The following is a 27502-nucleotide window of genomic DNA, read 5'->3' on the forward strand; positions in this document are numbered from 1 at the left end:
AGACATTAAGGACTTGTTTCCTAGTGACAGTTGGGGAAGTTATGTTGATGTTATTTCCTGAAGGGAGGCTAAGGGGGAAGATGAGTAAAGTTAGAGCTAAATTTGTCTTCCAGTAGGTTTGCTATATCTTCTGGCTCAGTGTAGGTCGCTCCATTAACAGTGAGTTTTGCACACAATTGTGAAGTGCTTTAGAGGTTGTGGACATAGTTAAAGAATGCCTTCTGGTTGTCCTTGGCCTGGGAGGCCAGATTTACCTCAAATATGGCTTGGGTATACTTTGCCCTCTTGAGTTGTTTTAGTTTGATGAGAGGATATTTATCAAGCCAGAGTGCTGCACCTCTTAATTTTTGCCAGATTTTCTTCTGTTATACACCTTACTGATGTTGCAATTCCACCAGGGTACCTTTTTTTAGTTAGTTCTGTCCTTATTCCTGGTGGGTATAGCTGCCTCTGTGCAGCTATTAACATGCTTGTGTAGAGTTTCTGTGAACAGTTCATCGTGGAAAACAGGATTCTCAGGGTTTAAGGGGGCTTGATATTTTGCCAGATCATCAATTAATAGTAGGAAGTTAGCCTTAAAGAGTTGTTCCTGAACATTCCAGGGATGGCCGGGGTTCCAAGTTTTATTTTTTCTTCAAAGGAGATTGTTTTGCAGTCTGATCTTACCAGACAGGATAGGGGCTGTCCAACACTCTTCCACATTACTGAGGACCAGATCCAACATGTTTGTGCCCCATTCAGCATATTAACAATCAGTCCAAGAAGTTTGCTTTACAAAGTCCAGAAATGTCTCTGCCTGCACATTTGGTGTCGTATATGATTCTCAGTTAACACTGGGGTAATTAAAGCAGTCCATAAATATTGTATTGGGTTGGATGGTGACAGTTTGCATGAAGCCTAAATATGTATTTTGATTTTCCTGGGACACAGAAGGAGACTTGCAGCTTGCAAGGAAGTGGTACGGAATTTTGCCTATAACAACTTGAACAGGAAGAAGCTCAAATGTATTGTCCTGTTTGACCAGCCTAGAGGTACACTCATTTCTTATGTAGATCGACACCCCACCAACATTAGTCTCTACTCGTGTAGTAGCTGGTCTAAATGTGTTGAAGGCATTACAGCTTTGCACTGCCGGTGTACTCTCCAAGGCCTTAAACCATGTCTCAAGTGACTTCACAAACACCAGCATTCACTAGGGTAAGGAGAGCTTGTAGGGAATGAAGTTTCTTGCTTAGACTCCTAGCACTGAGCAGTAACACCTGTACATTTTCTCTTGGTTTTTGATTCGCTACATTGGAAGTATTTTCAGTTTGGCATTGCATAAAAAAGGCACAATGTTTTAGCCAATATTTGAAAGCCTAGAGGGGAGAGGTGTAGACCCATCCCTGGCAAAGCAGCGAGGTCTGTTGACCATCTCATTCTATGTTGACAAATATCGCACCCCACAAGAATGACACCAGAAACTAAACAAGTTATTAAAGTCTGTCATCTTTTGCTCATATTTTGGCATCATCCTTGGGGAAAGTAGAATGATGCTCAATGCAAAGCTCATACCAGCTTGGAAAACATATTCCTAGATCATGTATTTATTCACAAAGGCTACAGAGATATGTTGCAGGTGATTTAGACCAACATGGACTATAGCAGAGTCATACTGGTATTGTGATCCAGTGACCTGAGAGCGTGCATAATCTAGCAGAGCCTGACCCATGATAAGCAACTGACCATGACTTATTCTTTACTCATCCTGGTGACAGGGACATCAGTGCGTCTCAAGAGTCTCCAATGATGAGAGATGTTGGGTTCTGTGGTGGCTTGTCTTATGGACTTAGAAGTAGAGGCTGCAAGAGATGTAGCTGTATGTGTTGATGTGGGTGTTTTAAAGAGAGAGCACTTGGGCTGCTGAGGGCATTTGTTATTTGTGCTGCACCTAAGAGGTCTTTGGAGTTTAGGAAGGTTACGTGTGTGTGTGTGTCTGTGTCTGTGTGTGTGAATGAGTGTGCGAGTGTGTACTACTGACAACCTGATTGACATCAGGATTGCTTTAATCTGAGAGCTTTGATTCCAATGACATCATGCAAATATATCTCTCACATACCACATCAGTTTGTTTGAGAATTACCTGGTGATTTATAAACAGTATCCAATGTGTGTGAACTCAGAGGGGGGGTGCCCCCTTTTGTCTGGCTGTGTACACAATGGCATACAAATAACAGAACAGATGGTATGTAGCTGTGCAACAGTAGGATAAGTAACCAAGACCAAGTGTCTGTTACAAATAAAAGAAATACAGTTATTAGATGTACTGAATGGGGGTAAGCAGTCACAACAGGTGCGCATTACAAATAAACTAGTAAGAAAGGAATACACAGATTGTGCTGTACAGCGATAGTTAGTATAGTAGGATATGCATAGTATGTAGTTGTTGCAGCAGTCCTGTGCTATCAACAGCTTAGATTCCCCTCAAGTTAAACTGGTGGCACCTATCAGTGTTAAGCAAGTTAAATGGGGGAATCCACTCAGACGGATGATGTGAATGGCTGAAAAGTGTCACTAGTCAGAACAGCAGGAAAAGAATGCTTGTACCAAAGCCTAAAATCATACTTACATGGTGTGTTAACACTGCACATCTCAACAGTACATGAAAGATGGCTAGATGACCGCCCTTCTGGATTAGCATATGTTCTCTCTTCCCCAGTCACCAAGTCACAGGGCACACCCTACAACATCAAGGGATTAACCAAAGAATTTAATTTTTTATAAGACAAATCCCATATGCATACATATATTTTAATACACTAGCTCATATGCATAGCACCCAATGTAGTACATTTAGAGTTGAGTTAAAAGAAATTAAATAAATAAAAAGAGCACATTACATGCTTCCTTTCAAAAAGGGTGTGAAAGTCAAATCAGCATATGTTACCATTTCCCACTACATTAAATGCTGCCATGCATTCATTAAAAAACACCTACCACTCTGGTGCATTCAGTCACATGATCGTACACAATACAAAACAAACAGATTTCTGGAGAAAGATTAATGCCTGGTGATCACTACACAGAAAAATTATGACAGCAAGATAAGTTTATCTATTCAGCCCATGTTCTCACCTACTAGACACATAGCAAAACTTGCGCTTTTATCTTCTCTCACTTAGTTTTACTCATATACAGTACCTCATAAGACGTTGTCCTGTTCGATTCTCAGCTACAGCGTCTTCTGTGTGGAGACATGCGTGAATGGGCGTACCTTCGTTGAAGGTTGTGCGTCAGAGCTGGCAACTCGGCATGTAAAAATCTACTGTCAATCATTAGCGGATCGGGGTTCCGCTGTGGCAACCCCTAACCGGGAAAAGCCGAAAGGCACAACAACAACAACAACAGTACCTCAGGTATGTCTTATACAAGTTTGACTGTATTTGTTGTTTTTAAACTCTACTCCTCAAGGATTCAATTATTCAAGAAGACTGTTCTGAACATCCAGCACCTTTTCTGGTAAATATTTCCTGTGCTTAACAATAGCGTTCAACTTTTTTTCTTCAACGGAATCCAATTGAACTCATCTCTTCTAAAAGACATAACCAGTTTTACAACTTATGGGTTCCCTCATGATATTCAACATTTTTTACCAAATTTCCCTCTCCTGCTTCCTTTCTTCAGGACTAAATACAGTAAACTCATCCTACTGATACTGGTGCAGACACTGCTCCATTTCTGACCCACTCTCCAAAGCGACCCTCTTGTTTACATCTCATTAAAGCTAAGGTTTACAAAATAGAATATGATAAACATTTTAAAGATCTTACACTTTTTATTTAAAAAACAAACTTTTGGGTTGCACTTCAAACTTTAACTAATTCTGGGACAAAGTAAACATTTAGTCAGAAGGGATGCGATGGACACAGTTCATCACATTATACTCATGGCCAGTGTCTTGCTTAATTTATATTTACAAAAATCAGATGTCTGCTATGTAAGCTGTGATTTTCACAAAACCATTAGTCAATCTTTATGTGGTACATTTGTCCATGATGAAGTGCTATATAAATATAACTACTACCTTCCTAATGGCAATTGCTGTTCTAATATACCCCATCATTTCACCAACATTCCTTGCTGATCTCTCATCTCTCTGGTCACCTGCCAAACCATCCCAAATTCACTTCCTCTTTTGCTGCTAATGCTTTTCACCCAGCTGTAGTCCTCCCCTGGATATTTTCCATTTGCAATAGTTTATAGGTTCATAGATAGTTACTAAGGTAACACCCTAGAGCCCTTACAAGCCTAGCAATATTTATCCAGATTTGCCCCAACTGTCAGTGGTTAGGTGCAGGATGATTGTAGAAGTAAGGGTCTATGGTAGTTATTAAGAACTTCCTCTATCCAGGATGAACATGAACGTCACCCCAGAAGTGAATCTGCGGTTACCCATCCATTGATCTAGGTTGCATTTGAAAAGGGTCAGGAAGGGTGATCTGTTTCACATGAAGGTTGTTCCAGATGGAAGGGCAGTCTCTGGGAGATGTAGCTACCTCTTCAGCAGGACCTGCTCATGCCAGAGGCTAGACTGTCCTGTAAGCCAAGCCCAATCACTACTTAGCAACCTACAAGGAGACAGAATACAGTAACAAGGCTTTCATTCTTGCCATGTAAGACTTGTTTTATGTACCCTGTAATTTCTTGGTGAGAAACCTCTGTGGTCTCTCCAATTGTTGCAGCTGTCTGGTGAGGTACATACAAAAGGGAGCACTGTACTCGAATTACTGGTTTGATGAGGACAGAGTATAATGGAATTACAACAGCCTTAGATCTAGGTGCAATGCCTTTAATTATAAGATGTGCCACTCAGAAGGATTTCCTTACTACTGTGGATTAGTGGTGGTCAAAGTTTAGGCTGCTATCAACCTGAGTACCCAGATCATGCCCTACTGGGTCTACACTGGGTGGGGGGTACTATCTATAACGTAATTAGCAAGGTCAGCTTTCCTAAAGGGAAAAATAATGCAGTTTTCTGCAATTAGCTTTAATCCACTGCTTTGGCACCAATCATTTGTCTGCGTTAACCCTGTCTGCACTATATTAACATCGTTGGAGGACTCAATGACTGCTGCCAGTTTGCAATCATCAGCAAATTTGGTCAGCCACTGGCTGTCCAAGTTTGTCTGAACGTCTGAGAAATAATTTCTGAACAAGAAGGGGTCCAGCACAGAACAATGTGGTACGCCACTATTGCTAGAGGTGAATTCACCCATTTTGTGTCCTGTTGATGAGCCAGTTGGCTACCCATCTGGTAATGTAGGGGTTAATTCCCAACTGGAAGAGTTTATCTATAATACCTGAGTGGGGGATTGTGTCAAATGCCTTGACTAGGTCAAGCTAGGTGGTATACACTGTCTTTCCCTCATACAACACCTTGGTGAATTTCTCAAAGTCAACCATATCTAACAGGCATGATCTGCCTTTAACAAATCCAAACTGGGTTGGGTCCAGAGTTTGGATATTACCTATGTCCTTGTTAACGAGGCCCATAATAATTCTTTCCATGACCTTGCAGATATAGCTAGTCAAGCTTAAGGGCCTATAATTCCCAGGGTCCATTGATGATCTCCCCTTTGTGCAGGGGGATTACTGTTGCTGTCCTCCATTCTGCCGGAACATAGCCAGTTCACAGGCTGTGGTTAAACTGGGATCCAAGTGGGTCTGCTAGGTCATGCTTTATGTCATTTAAAAGGCAAGCTGAGATGTTGTCTGGTCCCAATTATGTTATGTTTTTGACCTTGGAGAGTGCTGAGATGACCTGCTCTCTTAAGATAATAGGCTGAGGGATTGTGGCAGGTATACTTTGGGGGATGACTGGAGGGGACGGGGGGTGAAGTTTGCTCCAAATCTGTTGTCTAGCAGGTTGACTATTACCTCCAGTTGATTACAGGTGATGCCATCCACAACCAGTTCAGCGCATAGCTGAGTATTCCCTTTTAGATTCTGGACATACATAAAGAATGCTTTGTGATTATCCTTCGACAGGGAGGCTATTTATAGCTTTCGAGGACTTGACAAGATCTCCAATTTGTTTAAGCTAGAGAGGGATTTCTTCCTCAACTGAACCAGCTCAGTCCTGTTCTTGGACATTAGTTTCTAATCTGTATAGCCCATTTACACTATGGGTACATTATGGTGGCTTGTTTTTTTTTTTTTGCAAGCCCTGGTTTTAATCCAGTCAGGTACAGCCAATTCTATACAACTGCTTAAATGTTATACACAGCAATGGTGTACACTTCTGCATATTGGTCCTTACTATCTGCATATTGGTCCATACTATCTGTGTTCAAAGGGGCTTTCAAACTTCTTATATGATCACTTAATAGATAATTTGTCTTTGAAAAATTCTTTTGAGCTTGATGGGATCTCTGGTCTTATAATTACAGTGAACGAGACTGATGTATGGTCCTTTCTTACCAAGGAGGACATCACAAGGGGGGGGGGCAATGCTCTCTCATGTTAGTAACTACTGTGTCTTGCGGATATGCTGACCAGCTGTTCCAAAGCATTTGCATTAACAAAGTCCAAGAACCACTGGGCCAGCATGTTTGTGATCATGCATGTTTCCCAATCAATTATAGATAATTAAAATCACCCAAGAGTAAGGTGTTGGCTGTATGGCAAGTGACTCCAGTAAGTCCAGGTATCCGGTATGCTTTTCCTGTTTCATGGAGAAGGACCTACAGCTAGCTATAATGCGGTAGGGGGCTTTGCCTATAGTTAATTGGACATGGAGTAGCTCAAGAGAGTCGCATTGTTTGACCAGTTTCGAGGTGTACTTATCCTTAATGAAGATGGATACACCTCCACCTTTGGTTCTTTCATGATCAGTTTATGGTCTGTATGTATGGAAGGCATTGTAGCTCTGCAGGGCAGGGTTGCTTTCCATGCCTTTGAACCACGTCTCATTGAATGCACAGACGTCAACATCTTCCAAAGTGAGGAGTGCTTCCAGGGAGTGCAGTTTCTTGTTTAGACTCCTAGCACAAACCAGCAATACCTTGAGTTTATCTAGAGAGGATTTTATGTTGGGCGTTTGATTATTCTGACACTACTTAAAAAAGGCACACAGTAGGGAATGGTAGTGGCTTTGCCAGTACCTGAAAGCCTAGAGGAGATGGGTACACACCATCTCTGGCAAAGCCCCATGGCCTGTTGACCATGTCTTCCCAAGCTGACAGATATTGGATCCCCTTGGACTAACACCGGAAGCTAAGCCAATTGTTAAAGTCAATCATTTTTTTGTTTGTATTGTGGCATCATCTTTAGAGAAGATAGAATGCTGCTTAAAGCTAGGCTTATACCTGCCTGCAACACAATTTGAGAGCTCAGTCATGTCTCTCTTCATATAGTCCAGTGAGGTACATCTCAAGTCATACACCCCATATAGACTACAATGGAGTCATATTGGTACTTGTGATTGAGTGACTTGAAGGATCCTGGCACCTGACAGGCAGCTAAATGTAACCTGCTCCTTAACCACCTTTGTAAGCGAACAGTCATGTGTCTCACAATGGACTCGCCTATGACAAATACATTAGGTTTGTGGTGTTACACCTTATCAACTTATTTGCTGAGACACTAGCATGTGGGTATTGTGTGCTGTGTTTTTTTTTTTTTGCATTGTTATGTGTGTAAGTGGTTTCTGTTTGGGAGTCCTCTGATCTTTTGATGTTACTAGCGAGTACATCTGCATATGTGGGTTTGTGTGTCATGTCCTTATTTGGTGTGCAGAGTGTTTTGTGTGCTGACAACCTGTTTTGCATTCGATTTGTCCTTAAGCAGGAATCATGCCTCCAATTTCATAGCAGGACTACTTCTCTCGCATAAAGTATATGTTTGTTTCAAGAGTAAGTGGTTGTTAAGTATACATGAGACAATTGCTACATTTAACAAAACCAAGAAAATGTGGAAATGCACCAAATAAACAAGCAAATCCAAAAGCAAAGTGCTGAAACACAGAGCGGAGACTCAAACAATGAGTTTTAAGATTTAATCCACATAATACGAAAACGGACACAAAAACAGTTAAAACATGAACGCTTTTCTCTCCAAGTAAATGCGTTTTCGTCTTGTTAACATAGACTTCATCAGATGACTAGTGTATAACCTGCATACCTATTATTTATAGGAATTTGATAAAATCAGAAACCAATGAGTTAGCACTATCTTTGTTTAAAACCACCAGTGAATTTGCAGTTTTAAAACTAATTAAATGGTATTAAGTATGCTATCTCCACAATTGCTAAAACAATCATATGCAATTCTTAAATATTAACAGTGTATGATCATATGACAGCTTGGAATTACACTAGAATAAAATCAGTTTATAGAGTATCTGGTGTAGTTAAAAATATAAATATACTTTAAAAACTGCCATTCATTTAGTATTGACATGAAAATACATAAATATAGTGATATATTGCCATCTAGTGGCTAATGTTGTTAATTACGTTGCTACACATTTCAGAACTTAGCTGTTAAATGTGCTATCTTCACTATTGCTAAGACATTCATGTACAATTGATAATGTAAGATCATATGACAGCGTAGGATTACCCTACAATAAAATTTATGAAGTATGTGTTATATTAAAAAATATAAATATAAAATTATACCCTAAAAAATTGCCATTCATTTAGTATTGCTCAGACAAGCTCCACGTGGGTTTACAGAGTGGTCCTAGCAGCAGGGAATTCAGAAAAGTGACTACCTTCTGGATTTAAGTATCTTTGCTTTTTTTTCACTTGAAATAGCTTCTGTAGCTTACCTTAAACTAGCCTGAATTGTTTTTTAACTGATTGCTGCATTATTTTAAAATCTGCACTTAAAGTTACATTTTAGTCGAATTTGATCGAAAATTTGCTTGTTTGTTTGCTTAATTTAACTGTGGAGGCTGCCCACTAAAGTGTGCTAGCCTGTGTAACTAATTTATCACTGTTTCTGCATTTTCTGTGCGTTTCTACCAAAAAAACAAAAAAAAAATCCTTGTTTTCCCGCCTTCCTTGACTAGTTTAGACCAGTTTACAGGCATTGCTGTATTCTGGGCAGTGGTGTAGTTCCTGTGTTGTCCATTACCTTACTTGGATAGAAGGAAGTTTCTTTGCTCACCAGTGGGAGTGGGGAGCCTTGAGCAGCCTACCTGTCCTTGGGGGAAGTGACCTCAGCACAAGAAGCTGTAGTAATTGGTTGTTTTGGACCATTTCTAGCTCTCTTGTAGTTCACTGTTTAAAATCCGCGTTTGCATGGCTTTGCGTGGTCGTGCGCATAGCACAAGGTTAAACTTTTTCTGGCTCCGCCAAGTCTGCTCTTCAAATTTTCCCTTAAGGAAGCTCTACTCTTAGTATAATAGGACTACTCACTGTATTATAAGCCTAGCACTTGCTCTCAATACTTCTCTACTAAGTAAGCACTCTCGTACTAAGTAAAGCACTACATCTACTTACCACCCCTGTGAATATCCACTTCCCTTAAAGGTATACCAACTCCCTTATACTGTTCTAGCATGTCGAGTGGTAGATTACTGGCGTTGTCTCCAGTTCAGCTGGTCAATCTGGGTATCTTGAGACAATGCTACAATTGTCTCATGTACACAGACAACCCTCTCCTCCTCCCAACAAACACAAATACATGTGAGAGATGCAACTATATAGCCAAACTGGAGGCTGAACTCTCTCAACTCAGGGCTGGCATGACCAGACAGGAGGAGATGGCAACCACACACACAACAATCCCAGTCCCACATAGACCTACCACAACTGCAAACCAAACACATAAAAACACAAAGAGATACTGAGGCTCTAATAAAAAACTTACCAAAACAACAGAGGCTCCCAAAGCAGACATCCAAAAATCCACCACCTCAAAACAAAACACATGCAACACATACTTCAATAAATCAGTGTGTCGACCAATCGCAGCCCATAAGGCCAAACACCTTGCCTGATACACTAGTAATAGGTGACTCCATAGTCAGACACACTGATGTCCCACTGACCAGGCTGAATAAGGAGAAGGTGACTGTGAGCTGTCTATCGGGAGCTAGGATCCGCCACATAACACACACACTCAGGTCACTCCAAAGCAAGTACAAATATGACTCCGTCATTGTCCATGCTGGTGTGAATGACCTGAGACGTACCTCCCTGGACTACATGAAAAGAGACATAGAGGAGCTCTCTGATTATGTAGCCCAGGCTGGTATGACCCTGACCCTGAGCAGCATCTTGCCCTCACCAAGAATGATACCACAATACAAAGACAAGATGATCCGCTTTAACAATTGGCTCAAGTACTGGTGTCATTCTAAGGGGATCCAATGTCTGTCTGCCTGGGATGATATGCTGGACAAGCCACGCTGCTTCGCAAGGGATGGCTTACACCTGTCACCACTGAGCTTCCGGATATTGGCTAAGGCTCTTGCCACCCCCATAGTGCCTTTTTTAGGCAAGGCTCAAAAGACAAACCCACCTCCTTAGAAAACAAAAATGGAAAAAAACTAAGGGTAATGCTGCTCAACGCCAGAAGTCTAAATCTCAAGATGCAGGCACTTGATGCACTCCTCAGCATGGAGAACATTGACGTCTGTGCAGTAACGGAAACCTGGTTCAAGGCTCCTGAGAGCACCCCAGCTCTACCAGGCTATACCTCGTATCATGCTTTTCGGCCCCAAAACCCGGGCTGAACCACAAAGGGAGGGAGTGTCCATATTCATAAAGGACACCCACACCTCCAGGTTAGTAGCAACACATGAAGCATCAGAGACCATACAGGTGCAACTAACCATAGGCAAAACTGCTATACAACTGGTAGCATGTTACAGACCACCCTCCCAATCTCAAGAACCCCACTCAGCCTTCCTGAAGATATTGGAGGATATGAATGTATCACAAAATACCATCATACTGGGAGACTTCAACTACCCAAACATAGATTGGGTACATTATTTAGCCCTAATACCCTAGCCCAAAGGTTCCTGGAATTCATAAATTCAAATGCACTGGAACAACTAGTCACCTCTCCCACTAGGGAGATAATATACTAGACCTGATCATCACAAACATCGCGACAAAATGCTCCACACGAAGTATACCCCTCACTAGTGAGATCTGACCACAAACTAATCACACTAGATATACATATCCCACCTCCACCCTCAGCACAAAAGACCACAGTGAAAAACTTTTCAAAAGCAGACTTCACTCTTCTTAAGACTGAGATGGTATCCTTTAAGCCCACTGTGCCAGTGGATACCACATCCCACAATGCCGAATCCTTCACAAATGCTTTCTATGGACATCTCCAAGAATGCATGGATCATGCAATCCCAAACAAATCCAAGTCCCTCTCCACCAAATGTAAGCGTCCTGTCTGGTGGACCTCAGCCATAAACAAATTGTATAACAAAAGAAGGAAGCTACTGCACGTCAAAGCGAAATCCCATGAAGGGAAGACATCTCTGATCAACATTAGCAGAAAACTACATTCTCTCAAAAACATCCAAGGCAAACTTTGAGAGAAAAATCGCTAAGGACACTAAAGATAACCACAAAGCCTTCTTCAGCTATGTTAGAAACCTGGGCGGAACCCCTCAGATATGCTCAGAGTTGGTTCACAACAACAAAAAATACACTGAACCCACAGATATTGCTAACAACATTCTGGCTGACAGGTTCAGTGCAAATTTCTCCCCTCCTTCACCCCCAAAAGAAGAAATACTTATCCCAGCTGAATGTAATCTCAGTGTCATCTCAGATGTCCAAGTGAGAACCGCCCTAAACAAAGCAAAAAAACACAGCATCAATGGGACCTGACGGTATCCCGGGGTGCGTGTTACGTGAACTCCAAGAGGAGCTAAACCCACACATAAAAATGCTATTTAACCTTAGCCTTACTTCGGGACATGTACCTGAACACTGGCGTACAGCAACAGTGATCCCACTCCACAAGGGGGGTGCCTCTACAGACCCTGGAAACTACCGCCCCATAAGCTTAACTAGCCTGGTCTGCAAAGCTATGGAAAGAATCATTATGGAACTCATAAACAGAGACATAGGGGACCTACAGACACTTGACCCCACCCAGTTCGGCTTTGTAAAGGGCAGATCCTGCCTTTTAAACCTGGTTGACTTTTTGAAACAGTCACTAGAGCCACTGATGAGGGCAAAGCAGTCTATACAGCATACCTGGACTTGGCTAAGGCCTTGACACAATACCCCACTCAGGCATCATAGATAAGCTAAACAGCTTAAAAGTAAACCCTTATGTCACTAGATGGGTTGCAAACTGGCTAAAGGACAGAACCCATAAAGTTAAAATCGCTGGAGCAATGTCAGACTCAAAGCCAGTCACAAGTGGTGTCCCACAGGGATCTGTCCTGGGACCCCTCTTGTTCGGCATTTATTTCTCAGATGTTAAAGCAAACATGGGAGGGCTGTGGCTGACCAAGTTCGCAGATGACTGCAAACTAGGCGCCATAGTCGATACACCAGCAGACACACACATCCTACAAAAAGGCCTCATTGAAACGGACAACTGGTGCCGTAGTCACGGCCTTAAACTAAATGCCAAAAAATGTATAGTCATCCCTTTTGGAAAAACAAAGTACCCGCAAATTATCACATAGACAGCAACCCACTGAGTACAGAAAAAGTAATCAGAGACCTAGGGACCCAAGTAGACAGCGACCTCTTTGACACCCACGTTGCCAAAGTGGTTAAAAAAACATTCTACCTTGCACACCTCATCATGAAGGGATTCACATCCAGATCCAAGGATGTCATTATACCCCTATATTCCTCCCTCATCAGACCCATGATTGAGTACAATGCCCCATTTGGTATGTACCTCACCCGGCATTTGCAACAGCTGGAGAGACCACAAAAGTTCCTCACCAAAAGGATCAACGGTCTCCAACATATGTCTTATTCTGCCAGACTAAAGAAACTTCAGCTCTATTCAGTAGCATACTGCCTGCTCAGAGGTGATCTCTGCCTGACGTACAAGGCCATGTCCAATCAGGATCTGATGGACATGCTCCACCTCAAAAAATCCAAATCCATCAGGACCACGAGAGCTAAAGACTTGAACCTCGGCACAAGTATGAATAGGACATGCTGGAGGGATAGATTCATAACCCAGAGGCTTCTCATGCTTTGGAACAGGATCCCAGTTCGTATTAGGCAGAGCCCCTTCACTGACTCTCTTCAAGAGAAATCTTGATGAGTGGATGGGAGATCATACATAAGTTTACCCCAGGGGTCACATCTGTGTCACTGCTAGACAGGGGCACAGTAAACTAATTCTATTATATAAGGGGACCTTCATTGTGTCACTATTAGACAGAGGCACAGTATTCTAGATTTATTCTGTACATTTTTGGACCATTTCAAGGGGTAGCAAAAGCCACATCACTATGGCTAGGCTTACAAATGCCCCAGGGCAGATAGCCTAGTACTATACTATGAAACTATGAAAAATACATAATATGAGGATATGTTGCCATCTAGTGGCCAATACAGTTAATTACATTATTGCAATAATTCTAATAATTATAATAATTCTAGAATATCCCTGGATAGGAACACCTCTGAGAAAGGCTGTTGAAGTAGATGCAGCCCTGGTGGAATGAGATCTGATCCCCTGGGGGATAGGTTTTCCATGGTGCTTATAACAGAAATGAATACAATGGCTTATCCATTTAGAAACGGATTGCTTTAAAATAGCCCTCCCCTCTGCCCCTGCAGCAAATGCTACCAGCAGTTGTTGAAATTTTCTTCGCGATTTCGTCCTGTCCAAGTAGAATCTAAATTGTCTGTGTACATCCAATGAATGCAGAATCCACTCCCCCTTGTTCTGTGGATTGGGAAAGAAAGTTGGCAAATGAATTGACTGATTAAGAGACGCACTGGATACCACCTTCGGCATGAATGATGGATTGGTCCTGAATGACACCCTGTCCGCATGAAAGATGATGTAAGCCACCACTGCCATAAGGGCCTGTAATTCCGATATCCTTCTAGCTGAAGTGATTGCTAAAAGGAAGGTTGTTTTCCAGGAAAGAAATTTTAAGTCTGCAGTAGCAGCTGGCTCAAAAGGAGGTAGAGTGAGTTTCTCCAATACAAAGTTAAGGTCCCAGGCAGGGGTTGGAGCTCTCCTGGGTGGTCTCAAGTTTTTGGCCCCACTGAGATACTGCTTTAGAAGAGGACGAGAGAAGGGGGGGGGGTTCTGTGTTGTAATGAGCTGAAATGGCTGAGGCATGGATTTTTATGGAAGAAAAAGACAGGCCCTTGTGAAGCATCTCAGTTAAGTATTGCAAAATCTGAGGTAAATTGGGCACTGCTGTGCTCATCCCTTGAGATTGATTCCAGGCACAGAATCTTTTCCATTTGTCAGCATAAGATTTTCTAGTACTAGGTCTTCTTGCCTCCAAAATGACATCCATCACAGATTTGCTGAGGGATGCTAAGGAGGAATTTAAGTGATTAGCCAAGCTGCAAGATTCAATCTTTGGAGCTGAGGGTGCAGAATTTGGTTCTCCTGCTGAGACAGTAAGGAAGGTGTCGGAGGCAGGTGCCATGGTGAAATGTGTGACACTGCGCAGGAGTGGGTACCAGTGTTGTCGAGGCCAGTCTGGCGCAATCAAAATAATTTTTGGTTTGTCCTGTTTGACATTTAGTAGAACTTTGGAGAGCAGAGGGGGAAAGGCATATACTGATAGGCTTTTCCAGCTGAAGGACAGAGCATCCACTTTCCAGGCTTTTTTGTGATGAGTTCTTGTGCAAAATCTGTCCAACTGGTAGTTCTGGGGTGAGGCAAAAAGATCCATGTCTAGGCTCCCCCATTTGCGTGTCAACATGTTGAAAATCCATGGTTCCAGTTTCCATTCGTGTGGGTCCATGAGATTTCTGCTTAGTTCGTCTGCCAGAATATTCAGCTTTCCTGGCAGGAATTGAGCTTGTAGTTGTACTTGGTAGCTCAAGGCCATGTTCCACAATGCCATGGCTAGTCTGCAGAGGGGGTAGGAATGTGTACCCCCCTGCTTGTTTATGTACCACATAATTGTGGTGTTGTCCGTCTTTATCAGTAATTGTCCTGGATGAAGGTAGTCCTTGAAGGCTGTCAGTGCATTCTGTACAGCTAGTATTTCTTTTTGATTGACATGAAGGTGCATTTGATTTGGGCTCCATTTGCCTTGAATACACTTCCCTGCCAGATGAGACCCCCATGCATAGTCTTATGCATCTGTAGTTAGGGTTTGGGCGGCAGGGAGTGGTGTGAATGGCAGTCCCTTGTTTTGGTGGCTGGCCTCTGCCCACCACGGGAACTCTAGGCACAGGCAAGGTATGATAGGAATCATTGTTTCTAGGCTGTGACAATGTTGACTCTATAAACTTTTTAAGTACCATTGAAGTTTCCTCATATGCAGTCTTGCATATGGAATTAGAAGAATGCAGGAGGCCATGAACCCCAAGGTTTGCAGTATTTGCCTTGCAGATAGCAGTTTTTTTGTGGCCGCCTGTTTGAAGTAAGTCACCAAATGAATTTGCTTTTCTGGCATAAGGAAAGCCATCTGGGCAGTTGTATTCAAGCTTGCACCCAGGAATGTAATTTTTTGAGAGGGTACCAGCTGTGATTTCTTTTCGTTTATGGTGTACCTATGACAAGTTAGAACTCTTTTTACAAACACCAGATGTTTTAGAAGAATGGTCTGTTTTTCTGCCTGAATTAGACAATCGTCCAGGTATGGATATATTTGAATATTTCTTTGCCTGCAAAATGCAATTACTGGAGCCAGGCACTTTGTGAATACCCTGGGTGCAGTAGACAAGCCAAAGGTCAGTGCAGAGAAAGTACAGTTTTGTACCTACCATAAATGTAGATGTCCGAGAGACATGCAACTGCAGTCATAACATGTGGGTTGTCCTGCCTCAGGCAGCCCTCGGTCGGCCGGATTCCAAAGTCTGGGTCCGACATCGGCTGATGTCGCATTTCTCTCCGACGTCAGAGCGGCTGGAGTATATAAGCATCAGCCAACGCCATTTTCTTCAGTGTTTCTTGCCCCAGATTCCAGGTGCCCTCCAAGGAAGGCTGTAATCAAATTGGAAGACAAAAACAGGATTCCAAACAAATACATGAGCAATACAATAAATACACCATAACAGATATCCCCAGCTAAGAGGGAGAGAGGGATAGGAGTGGACCCTAAGCATAGAGGGGTATGGAGGGAGGGAAAACCCGACTGCAGTTGCATGTCTCGGACATCTACATTTATGGTAGGTACAAAACTGTACTATGTCCTTCAAGAATGCAACTGCAGTCATAACATGTGGGTAGAATACCATAGCTTAGCTGGGGGAGGAGGTATGCTCTAGGAAAGAGATGGTGTGGCAATCAAACCCTGCAAGACTGCCGAAGCAAAGCCTGCTCTGGATCTGGAGTATAGGGGGAGATTGTAGTGTTTTGAGAATGTATGCACGGAGCTCCATGTAGCAGCTTCTAGAATGTCCTTTGTAGGCACCCCTCTTAAAAATGCTGTAGAGGTGGCTGTAGCTCTGGTGGAATGTGGTCTGACATAGGCTGGAACAGTCTTTCCATGAAAGGAATAACAGAATTTGATGCAATGTCCAATCCATTTAGAAATAGTCTGTTTTGAAATTGCTTTTCCTTGGACTGCAGGGGCGTAAGCTACAAAAAGCTGTTCAGACTTCCTACTGGCCTTGGTTCTGTCCAGGTAGTATCGAAGTTGTCTATGAATGTCCAAGGTATGTAAAATCCTTTCCCCCTTATTCTCAGGATTGGGGAAGAAGGCAGGCAGATGGATGGCTTGATTTAGAGAAACCCTAGATACCACCTTTGGCATAAAGGTAGGGTTGGTCCTTAATGAAACCCTGTCTCTGTGGAAAATAATAAAGGGTGGCATTGCCATTAGGGCCTGTAGTTCCGAAACCCTTCTTGCTGAGGTAATTGCCAACAGGAAGGCTGTTTTCCATGAGAGAAATTGCAAGTCAACTGAAGCTGCTGGCTCAAAAGGAGGAAGAGTCAGTTTTTCTAAGACAAAATTAAGGTCCCAGGCTGGCACTGGGGCCTTTCTTGGTGGCTTAATGTTCTTGATTCCCCTGAGGAATTGCCTTAGTAAGGGGTGAGAAAAAACAGGAGGATCAGTGTTGTATCTGGCTAAAATAGCAGATGCATGTATTTTTATTGGCGAATATGATAGGCCACTCTGTAACATATCTGCCAAATATTCCAAGATAAGTGGGATGTTCAACAATGATGCATCACGCCCTTTGCTGGTATTCCAATTGCTGAATCTTTTCCACTTTGCTAAGTAGACCTTTCTGGTGGATGGTCTTGAGCCTCTGTTAGTATCCTCTGGACTTCCTTGGAGAGAGGTAAGTTGAATGTATTTATGGGATCTCCCAGGCTGTTAGCTGCAGAGTTTGAAGGTTTGGATGCAGTGTTTCGAAATTGTGCTGAGTCAAAAGTAGAGGCCACTGAGGGAGGGCCCACCTCCTGGTGTGACATATGCTCCGTAGTAGTGGGTACCAGTGTTGTCTTGGCCAATCCGGAGCTATTATAATTCCCTTGGGCTTCTCTGCTTTGATCTTTAGTAATACTGAGGTCATCAGTGGCAGAGGTGGGAATGCATAGATTGCTAGGGAGCTCCAGTTGAATGAAAGAGCATCTATTTCCCAAGCCTTTGGATGGTATGTCCTTGTGCAAAATTTTTGGTAGTAGATGATTGAGGTGGGAGGCAAATAGGTCCACTTCTGGCTTGCCCCATGTCGAAGTGAGTTGTCTGAAAGCCTTCGGATGCAACTTCCACTCGTGTGGATCTGTGAAATTCCTGCTTAGGCTGTCTGCCAACACATTGTCTTTTCCTGGAACAAACTGTGATTGCAACTGGATGTTTAGACTCGGTGATTTCTCCCAAAGCTGCATTGTCAGTCTGCAAAGGGGATAAGAGTGAGTGCCCCCCTGCTTGTTTATGTACCACATCACTGTGGTGTTGTCTGTCCATATCATTAAGTGACCTTGCTGGAGTTGGTTTTGAAAAGCCTCGATAGCATGCATTACTGCCAGCATTTCCTTTTGATTTATATGCAGATGTGTTTCCTTTGGAGACCATTGTCCTTGTATACATCTGCCTTCCATGTGCGCCCCCCATCCAAGGTCTGAGGCATCTGTAGTCATGGTCTGTGTTATCTGTGGTTTTTTGAATGACAACCCTGTGTTTTCCTGGCTCACCGAAGCCCACCATAGGAATTCCTTTTGTAAGCATGGGATGAGTGGTATGATTGTCTCCAAGTTGTTGCTGTGCTGAGACCAAACGCTTTTTAGGTACCATTGAAGCTTTCTCATGTGTAGTTTTGCTAATGGAACCAGTAGGATGCAGGATGCCATGTAACCCAGGGCCTGTAGGACTCTCCTTGCAGTCATCTGGGTGAGTTTTGCTAAACCTTTGAAGTATTGAGTTAACTTCTCTTGCTTGTCTTCTGTCAGGTAAGCCATTTGAGAGGCTGTGTCTAGTTTGGCTCCTACGAAGATTATTTGCTGGGATGGCTGCAGTCTTGACTTTTGGAAGTTGACTGTGTATCCCAGAGCTTGAAGTAATCGTATGACATATTCCAGATTTTTTGTCAACATCAATTTGTCATCCGCTTGTATGAGGCAGTAGTCCGGGTACGGGTAAATTTGTATACCCTGGAGCCTGCAATGAGCAATTACTGAAGCCAGGCATTTTGTAAACACTCTGGGCGCAGTAAATAAGCCAAATGGCAATGCTGAGAATTGATAATGCTCTGGCCCTGCAAGAAATCTGAGGTATCTTCTGCAACTGTGTCTGATAGGGACATGCAGGTATGCCTCCTTGAGGTCCAGAGTAATCAGCCACGACTCCTTGCCCAGCATGGGAAGGAGTTGCTGTAGAGTCAGCATTTTGAACTTTGGTACTATGAGAAAGGTGTTTAATGCGGACAAGTCCAGTATTGGTCTCCATTGAGTTTCTTTTCTTGGAACAAGGAACAGTCTTGAGTAAAATCCCTGTTTTTGTTCTTGTTGTGGAACTCTTTCTATTGCTTTCATTTGAGTTAGCAGAGAGATTTGCTTGATAACCTCTGCCCTTTGATGTTGTGGTAGATTTGGCATGCCTTGTTTTCTTGGTAAGGTATGAAAATGAAACCTGTACCCTCGGTCTATAATGTCCAAAATCCATTTGTCCCTTGTCAGTCTGTGCCAGTTTTCTGCAAACAGAGATAATTTCCAAGGGAGCTTCCAGTTGTTCCCTGGTAGGCGGTAGTAGAGGAAAGTCATTGAGATTGTGGTTGTTGGGCAGGAGAAACCCTGCATCACCTCTTTGGTTTCCTGGCTGCCAGTGGCGTCCCTGTAAGGGCCTCTGTATTGGCCTCTTCCTCGCCACGTCTGTTCTTACCCCTTTGAAACTTTTCAGGATTAGGAAAGGACCAGTTTTTGAAGGCCAATTCCTACTGAATCTGGGGGGTTGAACCTGGAGGAAATCCTTTACAGTTTGAACTGATTTTGCTTTTTCTTCAATGGTCTTTAGTACATCCTTAGCATTTGCACCAAAAGCTTGTTCTTTTCCAAAGGTGCATCCAGAAGCTTTGCTTTTACATGATCTGGTAGAGGTTGATCTTTTAACCAAGCATGTCTTCGCATCACTGCCCCTGTCATAGCTGCCCTACATGAAGCTTCCAGTGCATCATATCCACACTGCAGGAAGTGATTGCTTACTTGCTGAGTGTTATGTACAGCTTCCTGCAAAGTCTTCCTGTCTAAAGGATCAGGAGAAGCTAGTGTTTTTGTAAATCTTTAAAGATAATCCTGATATTGGAACATATGAAAAGGCAATTTAAAGCTCTCATAGATAAGGTAGTGGAAGTGTAAACCTTTTACCCCATCTATCTAATGACCTTGCTTCCCTGTTGGAGGGTAAAGGATTTTTTTGAGGTGGAGGCTGAAACTCCTTTAGGCCCCTGTGAAATAGTTTCCAAATCAACAGTATGGGCCCTGAATAAATGGGAATGAGTTTCAGGGACCCTGTAATACCTGTCTGGCTTGGCTGGTGCAGGAGGGAGAGTATCAGGGGTAGCACTAGAATCAGAATACAAATCATCCAGAACATCAAGTACAGGAGGAATAGCTAAGGGCCTGTGCTGAGGCTTCTTAAGGAAAGTCCTAAGCTTTCCTGGAATCAGAATATTCCTGGCCCTGCCACTTGAAATGTTCCCTCATGGTGTGCAGAACTTCCCAAAGGAAATATCCTCAGGTGGGAGGCCGAAGGTATGGAATCTTCTGCATCTGAGTCCTCATAGGTCTGGAACAGCTCTTCCTGGCTATCAGAGTGGACAGAGCCCTCAGAGTCTTCATCTGAAGGAGTAGGGTCAGAGGGTTCAACCCGGGGCCTTTTATCAGGAGGAGGCTGGGATGCTCTCTCTGGATGGGTCTGCGAACCTCTAATCATGGAAATTAAATCAGCAGCCATGGACATAATTTGTGTCTCTGGAGTCGGCTGAGGTAAAGATCTAGAAGTAATATGCTTTGTTTTGCTGGCTGCCTTAGCCCTAGTGTAGGCCTTAATAGACATGGCCATAGGAGGCCTGGCAGCTCCACGTGGAGTGACCTTGTCTACAGCAATGGTCTCGGGCATTTCCTCGGTTTCGGTATCTGGAGGAAAATCTATAACTGGAGGAGTAATGTCTGGAATCGGAGTCGGTACGCGGTGTCTTCGGTTCGAGCGGTGGAGAGACCGTCTCAGAGGGAACCGGGCACTCGTGCTAGATTTTGGCGTGGAGTCGGTAGTAGACGCGGGCCGAGGATGTCGGTCCCGGTCTTTTCGCTTTTTGGGAGTTTGCGATGTCGGAAGATCCGACGGCATGGTATAAGCAAATTTGTCGCCGAAAAAGTCTTCAGCAAACTCCGCCCGGTGCCTGAGAGTGCGCTTGTTGAAGCGAGCACAGGCTACACAGGCCGAGACGTCGTGGTCTGGGCACAGGCAAGGGAGGCAGTACGAGTGGAAATCCTTATGAGGTATTTGTTTACCACAAAAAAGACAATTGTTAACTTTTTCAGTAATTTCTGACATGGGCTGAGGCAAGAAAAGGTCCCCAACGGGGTACTTAGCTTTTTTGATGACTTCGGTATCGTAGAATACAGGAGCTGACCGACCGGCACTTGCGAACTGCTTCTGGGCACCGCGGCAAGAAAGACTGAAGAAAATGGCATCGGCTGATGCTTATATACTCCAGCCGCTCTGACGTCGGAGAGAAATGCGACATCAGCCGACGTCGGACCCAGACTTTGGAATCTGGCCGACTGAGGGCTGCCTGAGGCAGGACAACCCACATGTTATGACTGCAGTTGCATTCTTGAAGGACATCTGATAATGCATGCAGCCTGCTTTGAAGCGTAGGTATCTTCTGCAAGATTCCCTGACTGGGATAAGCAGGTAAGACTCTTAAATCTAGAGTTGCCAACCAAGCATCCTTGCCTAGCATAGGAAGTAACTGGTGAAGAGTCAGCATCTTGAACTTTGGAATGTCCAGAAAGGTATTTATTTAGAGTAGACAGGTTCAGAATTGGACACCATGATTTGTCTTTTCTGGGTACCAGGAAAAGTCTGGAATAGAAACCTTGTCCCTTTTCCTCTTCTGGTACTAGTTGAATAGCCCCCATGTTTAGGAGGGAAAGTACTTGTTTCTGAGCCTCTGCCCACTGATTTGGGGGCAGGTCTGGCCACCCGTTTGGAGTTGGGAGCGTGTGGAAATGAAATCTGTATTCCTGGGACACTATATTTAAAACCCATTTGTCCTGGGTTATAAGTTGCCAGTTTCTTGAATGAAGAGCCAGTTTTCCCCCCTCTTAGCCAAGTACTTGGTAATTTTAAAGGGAAGTCATTGACATGGTTTACCATATGGTGGTGCCTTGTTATTTCCAGATTTGGAAGTGGAAGCACCCCATTGCTTAGTTCTGAAAGTCCCTTGGGACTGAAACCTGGTGTGTTTGGAATGTCTGGGTTTGGCTGGAGTGGCTCTGGAAGGAGCTGGAAAGGGCCAGTTCTTAGTAGACCAGTGCCTACTAAATCTAGGAGGTTGTACTTGTAAGAAATCTTTCACAGTTTGCATAGATAGCTTTATATATTTTTATATTTTATTTTTTTTTATATATATTTTTATATATTTTTTTATAGCTTTATCTTCCATCTTTTTAGAACTTCTTCAGCCTTATTGCCATACAGGCGGTCCTGCTGTAAAGGAGCATCCAATAGTTTTGCTTTAACATGATCAGGCAGAGATTGCTCCTTAAGCCAAGCATGCCTCCTAAGCACGGACCCAGTAACAGCAGCCCTGCAAGAGGCCTCTAAAGAATCAAAACCACATTGCAAAGTATGTTTGCCAACTTGTTCAGCTGAATGCAATAAATCCTGTAAATCTTTATTCTCCACACAGTCAGAAATCAACATAATTTTCTGTTTAAGCAGTCCCATGATATGCTGTTGATATTTTGGCATACGTAATTGACAGTTTAAAGCCCTGATTGCTAAGGTTGCAGAACTATAAACCTTTTTACCCCATCTATCCAGCACCCTGGAGTCTCTATCATAAGGGGTAGGATTTTTAGCAGTAGAAGCCTTAATGCCCTTGGGCCCCTGAGAAATGGTTTCAGGGTCCGCAACAGGATTTTTGAAAAGGAATTTGTGGGACTCAGGAACCCTGTAGTACCCAGTCTGGTTTGCTAGGGGCTGGAGGCAATCAGGGGCCATACTGGATTCCGAAAACATATCAACAATGTCTAGTACAGGAGGCATAGCCAAAGGCCTACACTGAGGAAGGAGGAGGAAATCCCTAAGCCTCTTTTTGGATTCAGTGAAATCCTGACTTTCCCAGTGGAAATGCTCCCTTAAGGTATGTAAAGTTTCCCCAAAAGAGAAATCCTCAGCTGGAGAAGCAGAGGGAATGGAATCCTCTGCATCAGACTCCTCATAAATAGGTATGGACAAATCCAGATCATTAGAAGAGCCAGAAGAAACAGAGTCCTGGGTCAGAAGATTCAGTCAAGTTCAATCCTATGCCTCTTGGAGGGGGGGGGGGTGACTACCTCTGATTAGAGTAATTAAATCTTCAGCCATTTTGATAATTTGTTTTTTAGGCATAAGGGCCTGAACATGTGGCCTGGGAGTCGGTTTTTTAGACACAGATTGAGATTTAGGCCTTAGTATTGAAGTTGGAGTTGGTTTAATATGCAAGTCTGTAGGCCTGAATACACCCTCAGAAGCCAGTGCCTGCACAGTGGCTCCAGACCAATCCAGGGTAGAGACATCCGCGGGTTCCATATGTGAAGCATCTCATGGCATACCAGACTCCAAATGGGTCAAAGTAGAGGCCTGCGAATCAGAAGCAGCGGGTATCAGGGGCTGCAAAAGCGCCTCACTGAGTACCGGCAAACTGGCGACTGGCTTAGGAGAAGCGTCTTCGGCAGTTTTGGACCTCAACGGCCTGTATCTTTTTCTTTGCGTTTTTTCGGTATTCCGGTAGTCGGATGGCTAATCGATGTAATTTCCGGATAATTAAACTGAGAACCGAAATATTTAGAAGCAAAAATGTACCGACGACGGACAGTGCGCTGATTAAATAAAGAACAAAACCGACAGCAAGGTGCATCGTGGTCAGGGCGTAGGCAAGGAATACAGTACAAATTAAAATCCTTATGAGGTATTTGCTTCCCACAAGTAATACAATTATTAACTTTTACTGACATCTGTAAGGAGCAAGAAAAAGTTTCCCCAATGGGGTACTTGGCTTTTAGCTGAACACTCCGGTTCTGAAACTCGAAAATTTTAGGAGTCGGCCGTTCGGCACTTGCGAACTGCTTCTGCTTTGGGCACTGCGCGGCAAGAAAGACTGATGTAATGGTGTCGGCTGCATGTTTTATACCCCTGACAACCTGAACAACCTGACGTCATGGAAGAAGGGACAGCAACCGACGCAGTACCCAAGACTTTGTGAATCAGGCCAACTGAGGGCAACCTGCCAGCAGATTACCCAAATGTAATGACTGCAACAGTGAAACACGAAGAATACCTACTACCTACTAGCCTCTTTATGTAAAAAGAAGTGTTTGCTAGAGTGTAAAAATACACTACTTTATCCAACAGCTACCTAGACAATGAATTCAGATAGAGTCAATCAGCAGGACAGACAATGAGAGGCAAAATACACTTTTTCAATATAAGCATACGAAAAGGCAAATAAATAACTCAAGATATCAACAGCAGTATAGAAAGGGAGGATCTTATTAATTTCAGTAGGGGTGGGCAGCTTAAAATCACCAAGTTTAAAAAGCAGATAAACAAATGTGAGGAAAAAATGGCAGGGAATCACTAGTAGTTTTAGTTTATGTAGGCTTGAAATCTTTTCAGAAGACGACAAAGGCCCTTACTGTGTATTTAACTATCACTCAAGAGACAATTTAGCCGATAAAAAAACATGCGAAATGTGCAGCCTAAATAATTTAAGTGTCTACCTCTCAGACAGAACAAAAAAAAGGCCATGCAAATTTCTTAAAACAGAAAACAAAATGGAGCAGGTACAGCAGAAAGCAGCTCTATCAGTCACAGACAAAAAAAAAATACAGGTTTATTTTCCTGTCTCAGCAGGGAATCACCAGTACTGCTTTAGTTTATGTAGGCTTGAAATCTTTTCAGCAAAAGACAAAGGCCCAGAAATACATTGTGTATTTAACTATCATTCAACAGACAATTTAACCAATGAAAACATTTGCTTAAGCTACCACGATAAAGACCTTTCTGTCGATCTCTTCAACATTTGTACATCTTTTTGTTTCTCAACCTAGTGTGCACAGTGTTGAGTCAACAAAAATGCAACCAGTTCTCCTTCAAATATTAAATAAACGTGTGTGTGTATATACTCATACATTTTTGCCAAGTACAAACATTTTAGACTAAGGTGGATTGAATGAACTATAAGATTCTACTACTCTACATTCACTGACTACATAATGACCAATCCCCTGTGCCTAAATGCATGCACTAACAAGAGGATGAAAGGGAAACATGTTGGCTAAGCTAAATGTCTCTCCTCACTTAGTCAAAATATGAAAGTATGGAGCAAAGCCTTGCTAGTAAAACAGATTTCTTTCTGTCCAGTTTGTGGTGTTTAACAATTACTTGTAAAATGTTTTTTGTGCTTACTTGCTGAGAGTGCTAAACCATGTACACATCTTTTGAACTTCATGAAGTCTAGTTTTACTTCTACAGCAGCTTGGCAGCAACTCTGATGTAAGAAATGAAACATGAAAGCAAAATGCACACCAATATTGGGGGAAGGGGCTCAGTATATCGGGGGAAGGGGCTCAGCTGTTAAAGTTACATAGAGGATTTGTGGCGTTTTCTGATGTGGTAAAACAGAGAAAATGCCAAATGAACTTCGTTTTTTACAGACATGTTTAACTGTCTGACTCATGATGCACATAAAAAATAAACAAATGAACATATTATCATCACAGAGGATGATGTCCCAATATGAGCACAAGTGACTAACTTCAACAACTGGCTAGGTTTCTGGAATCCTTCTAATGGGATACATTATTTGTCAACTTGGAAGGACATGGTTAACAGATCACATTTCTTTGCCAAGAAGGTTCTGCACTTCTACCTTGTAAGCTTTCTAATAGTAGCTAAAACCTCATCCACCCCCATAGTGCCCTTTTTTTAAGCAAAGCCAAATTGACAAACCTACCGACATAGCAAAAGCAAGTCAACTGAACCTGTAGGTGCTGCTGTTCAATGCCAGGAGACTAAAAAAAAAAAAAATTTATATATATATATATATATATATATATATATATATATATATATATATATATATATATATACATATATACATGATACACATGCTGGAGGACAGATTCAGATGGCTGGAACTCCCTTCTCTGAAGAAAATCAGTCCAGGTTAGGCGTCCTCTTCAAGATCTTCCTGATCAAGAGGAATCTTGAGGTTTTGGAATGAAAATGAGTTTACCCGGTTCACTTCTGTGTCACTGTGTTCTGTGTCACTGTTAAATGGGGCACGAAAAAGGGCATAGCAAAATAAATTTAAAATGGGTGGCGGTGCGAAACGAAACACATTCTGGCTAGGCTTATAAAATGCCTAGTATGATGAACCTAACTATGAACCTATACACACACACACATATACACACACACACACACATATATATATATATATATATATATATATATATATATATATATATATATATATATATATATATATATATATATATATATATATATATACACACACGCACAACACACACACACTCTCCCTCCTAGCCCTACTCACACTCAGGAATACAGACATCTGTGCAGTTACCGAGACAGGTTTAAACAGCAGAGAAGACCCTGGCAGTGCAAGCTTTCAGTGCCTTCCACACTTTTAGACTAGCAGCTGCACAGAAAAGGGCTAAACGAGGTGGTGTCCCAGTATACATCAATAACAAGCAGACCTCTAGAGTAGTCAAACTAGATAACATGCCGAAATTCCTCCATATGCAGATAACCATAAACAAAACCCCGTACCATAACCTAGCCGGCTACATGTCACTCTCCATGTTTCAAGATGCTCACACTGCATGCTTGGACCTACTGGAGATACTTAAATCCAACCTAACACCCTACTCATGGGAGATTTCAATTACCCCTCTATAGACTGTGAATCCTACTCTGCCTCAAAACTACAGGCACAGAGATTCCTGAAATTCGTAAATATAAACACCTTGACCAAACAGAGAATATACTTACTAGAGGCTTCAACATACTGGACCTTGCATTGACAAATATGGGTGAAAACTGCACCCATTCCCAATGTCTCGTCCTCCCTGGTAAGTTCCAACCATAAACCTGTCTCCTTAAAAAATCAAAATCAACTCTGAAATCCCAATAAAACCAGTAACAGCTAGGAACTATTCCAAGGCAAATCAACTTTTAGTAAGTGATGGATTGTCAAAATTCAATGTCCCTTCAACCCCAGAGAACACAGCAGCCTATGCGAACTTGCTCAGAAAAACTCTGTACAAGTGTCAATGGCTGCATAGAAACTGATGCACCCAACAGAAGTAAGCTTAGAACTAGCCCCAGAAACAAACCACCCTGGTGGTATCCAAAATTAAACATAACAAAAGAAAAAAAATTGCTAAAAATCAGTAAGTTTAATTCTGATAAAAACAGAAACAAAATGGGCAACTAAGTTGGCTAATTAGATTGAACAAAGCCAACTTAAGTCTCCCAGGTGAAAGATTACCACAAGGCCTTCTACAGCTATGTCAGAAACCTCAAAGGCAGCACACAGCAATGTGCTCAATAGGTGCTTAATGGTGCCACATTCACTGCATGATGATACAAACAAACCTGTTAGCAGACAAA

At 42.6% G+C, this 27502-nt stretch overlaps 1 protein-coding gene across 1 annotated transcript in view; it reads right to left on the reverse strand.

Annotated features, from left to right (window-relative positions):
- SUPV3L1 (Suv3 like RNA helicase) overlaps positions 1 to 27502 on the reverse strand; it is a 1221766-nt gene that overhangs the window by 879942 nt on the left and 314322 nt on the right. The window contains 1 exon segment of the mRNA XM_044056280.1: positions 2609 to 2720. Coding sequence (XP_043912215.1) covers positions 2609 to 2720 — 112 coding nt within the window.

This window comes from Protopterus annectens, chromosome 14.part0 (assembly GCF_019279795.1).
Source record: "Protopterus annectens isolate FY-2018-M chromosome 14.part0, PAN1.0, whole genome shotgun sequence".
In the NCBI taxonomy this organism is placed as follows: domain Eukaryota; kingdom Metazoa; phylum Chordata; order Ceratodontiformes; family Protopteridae; genus Protopterus; species Protopterus annectens.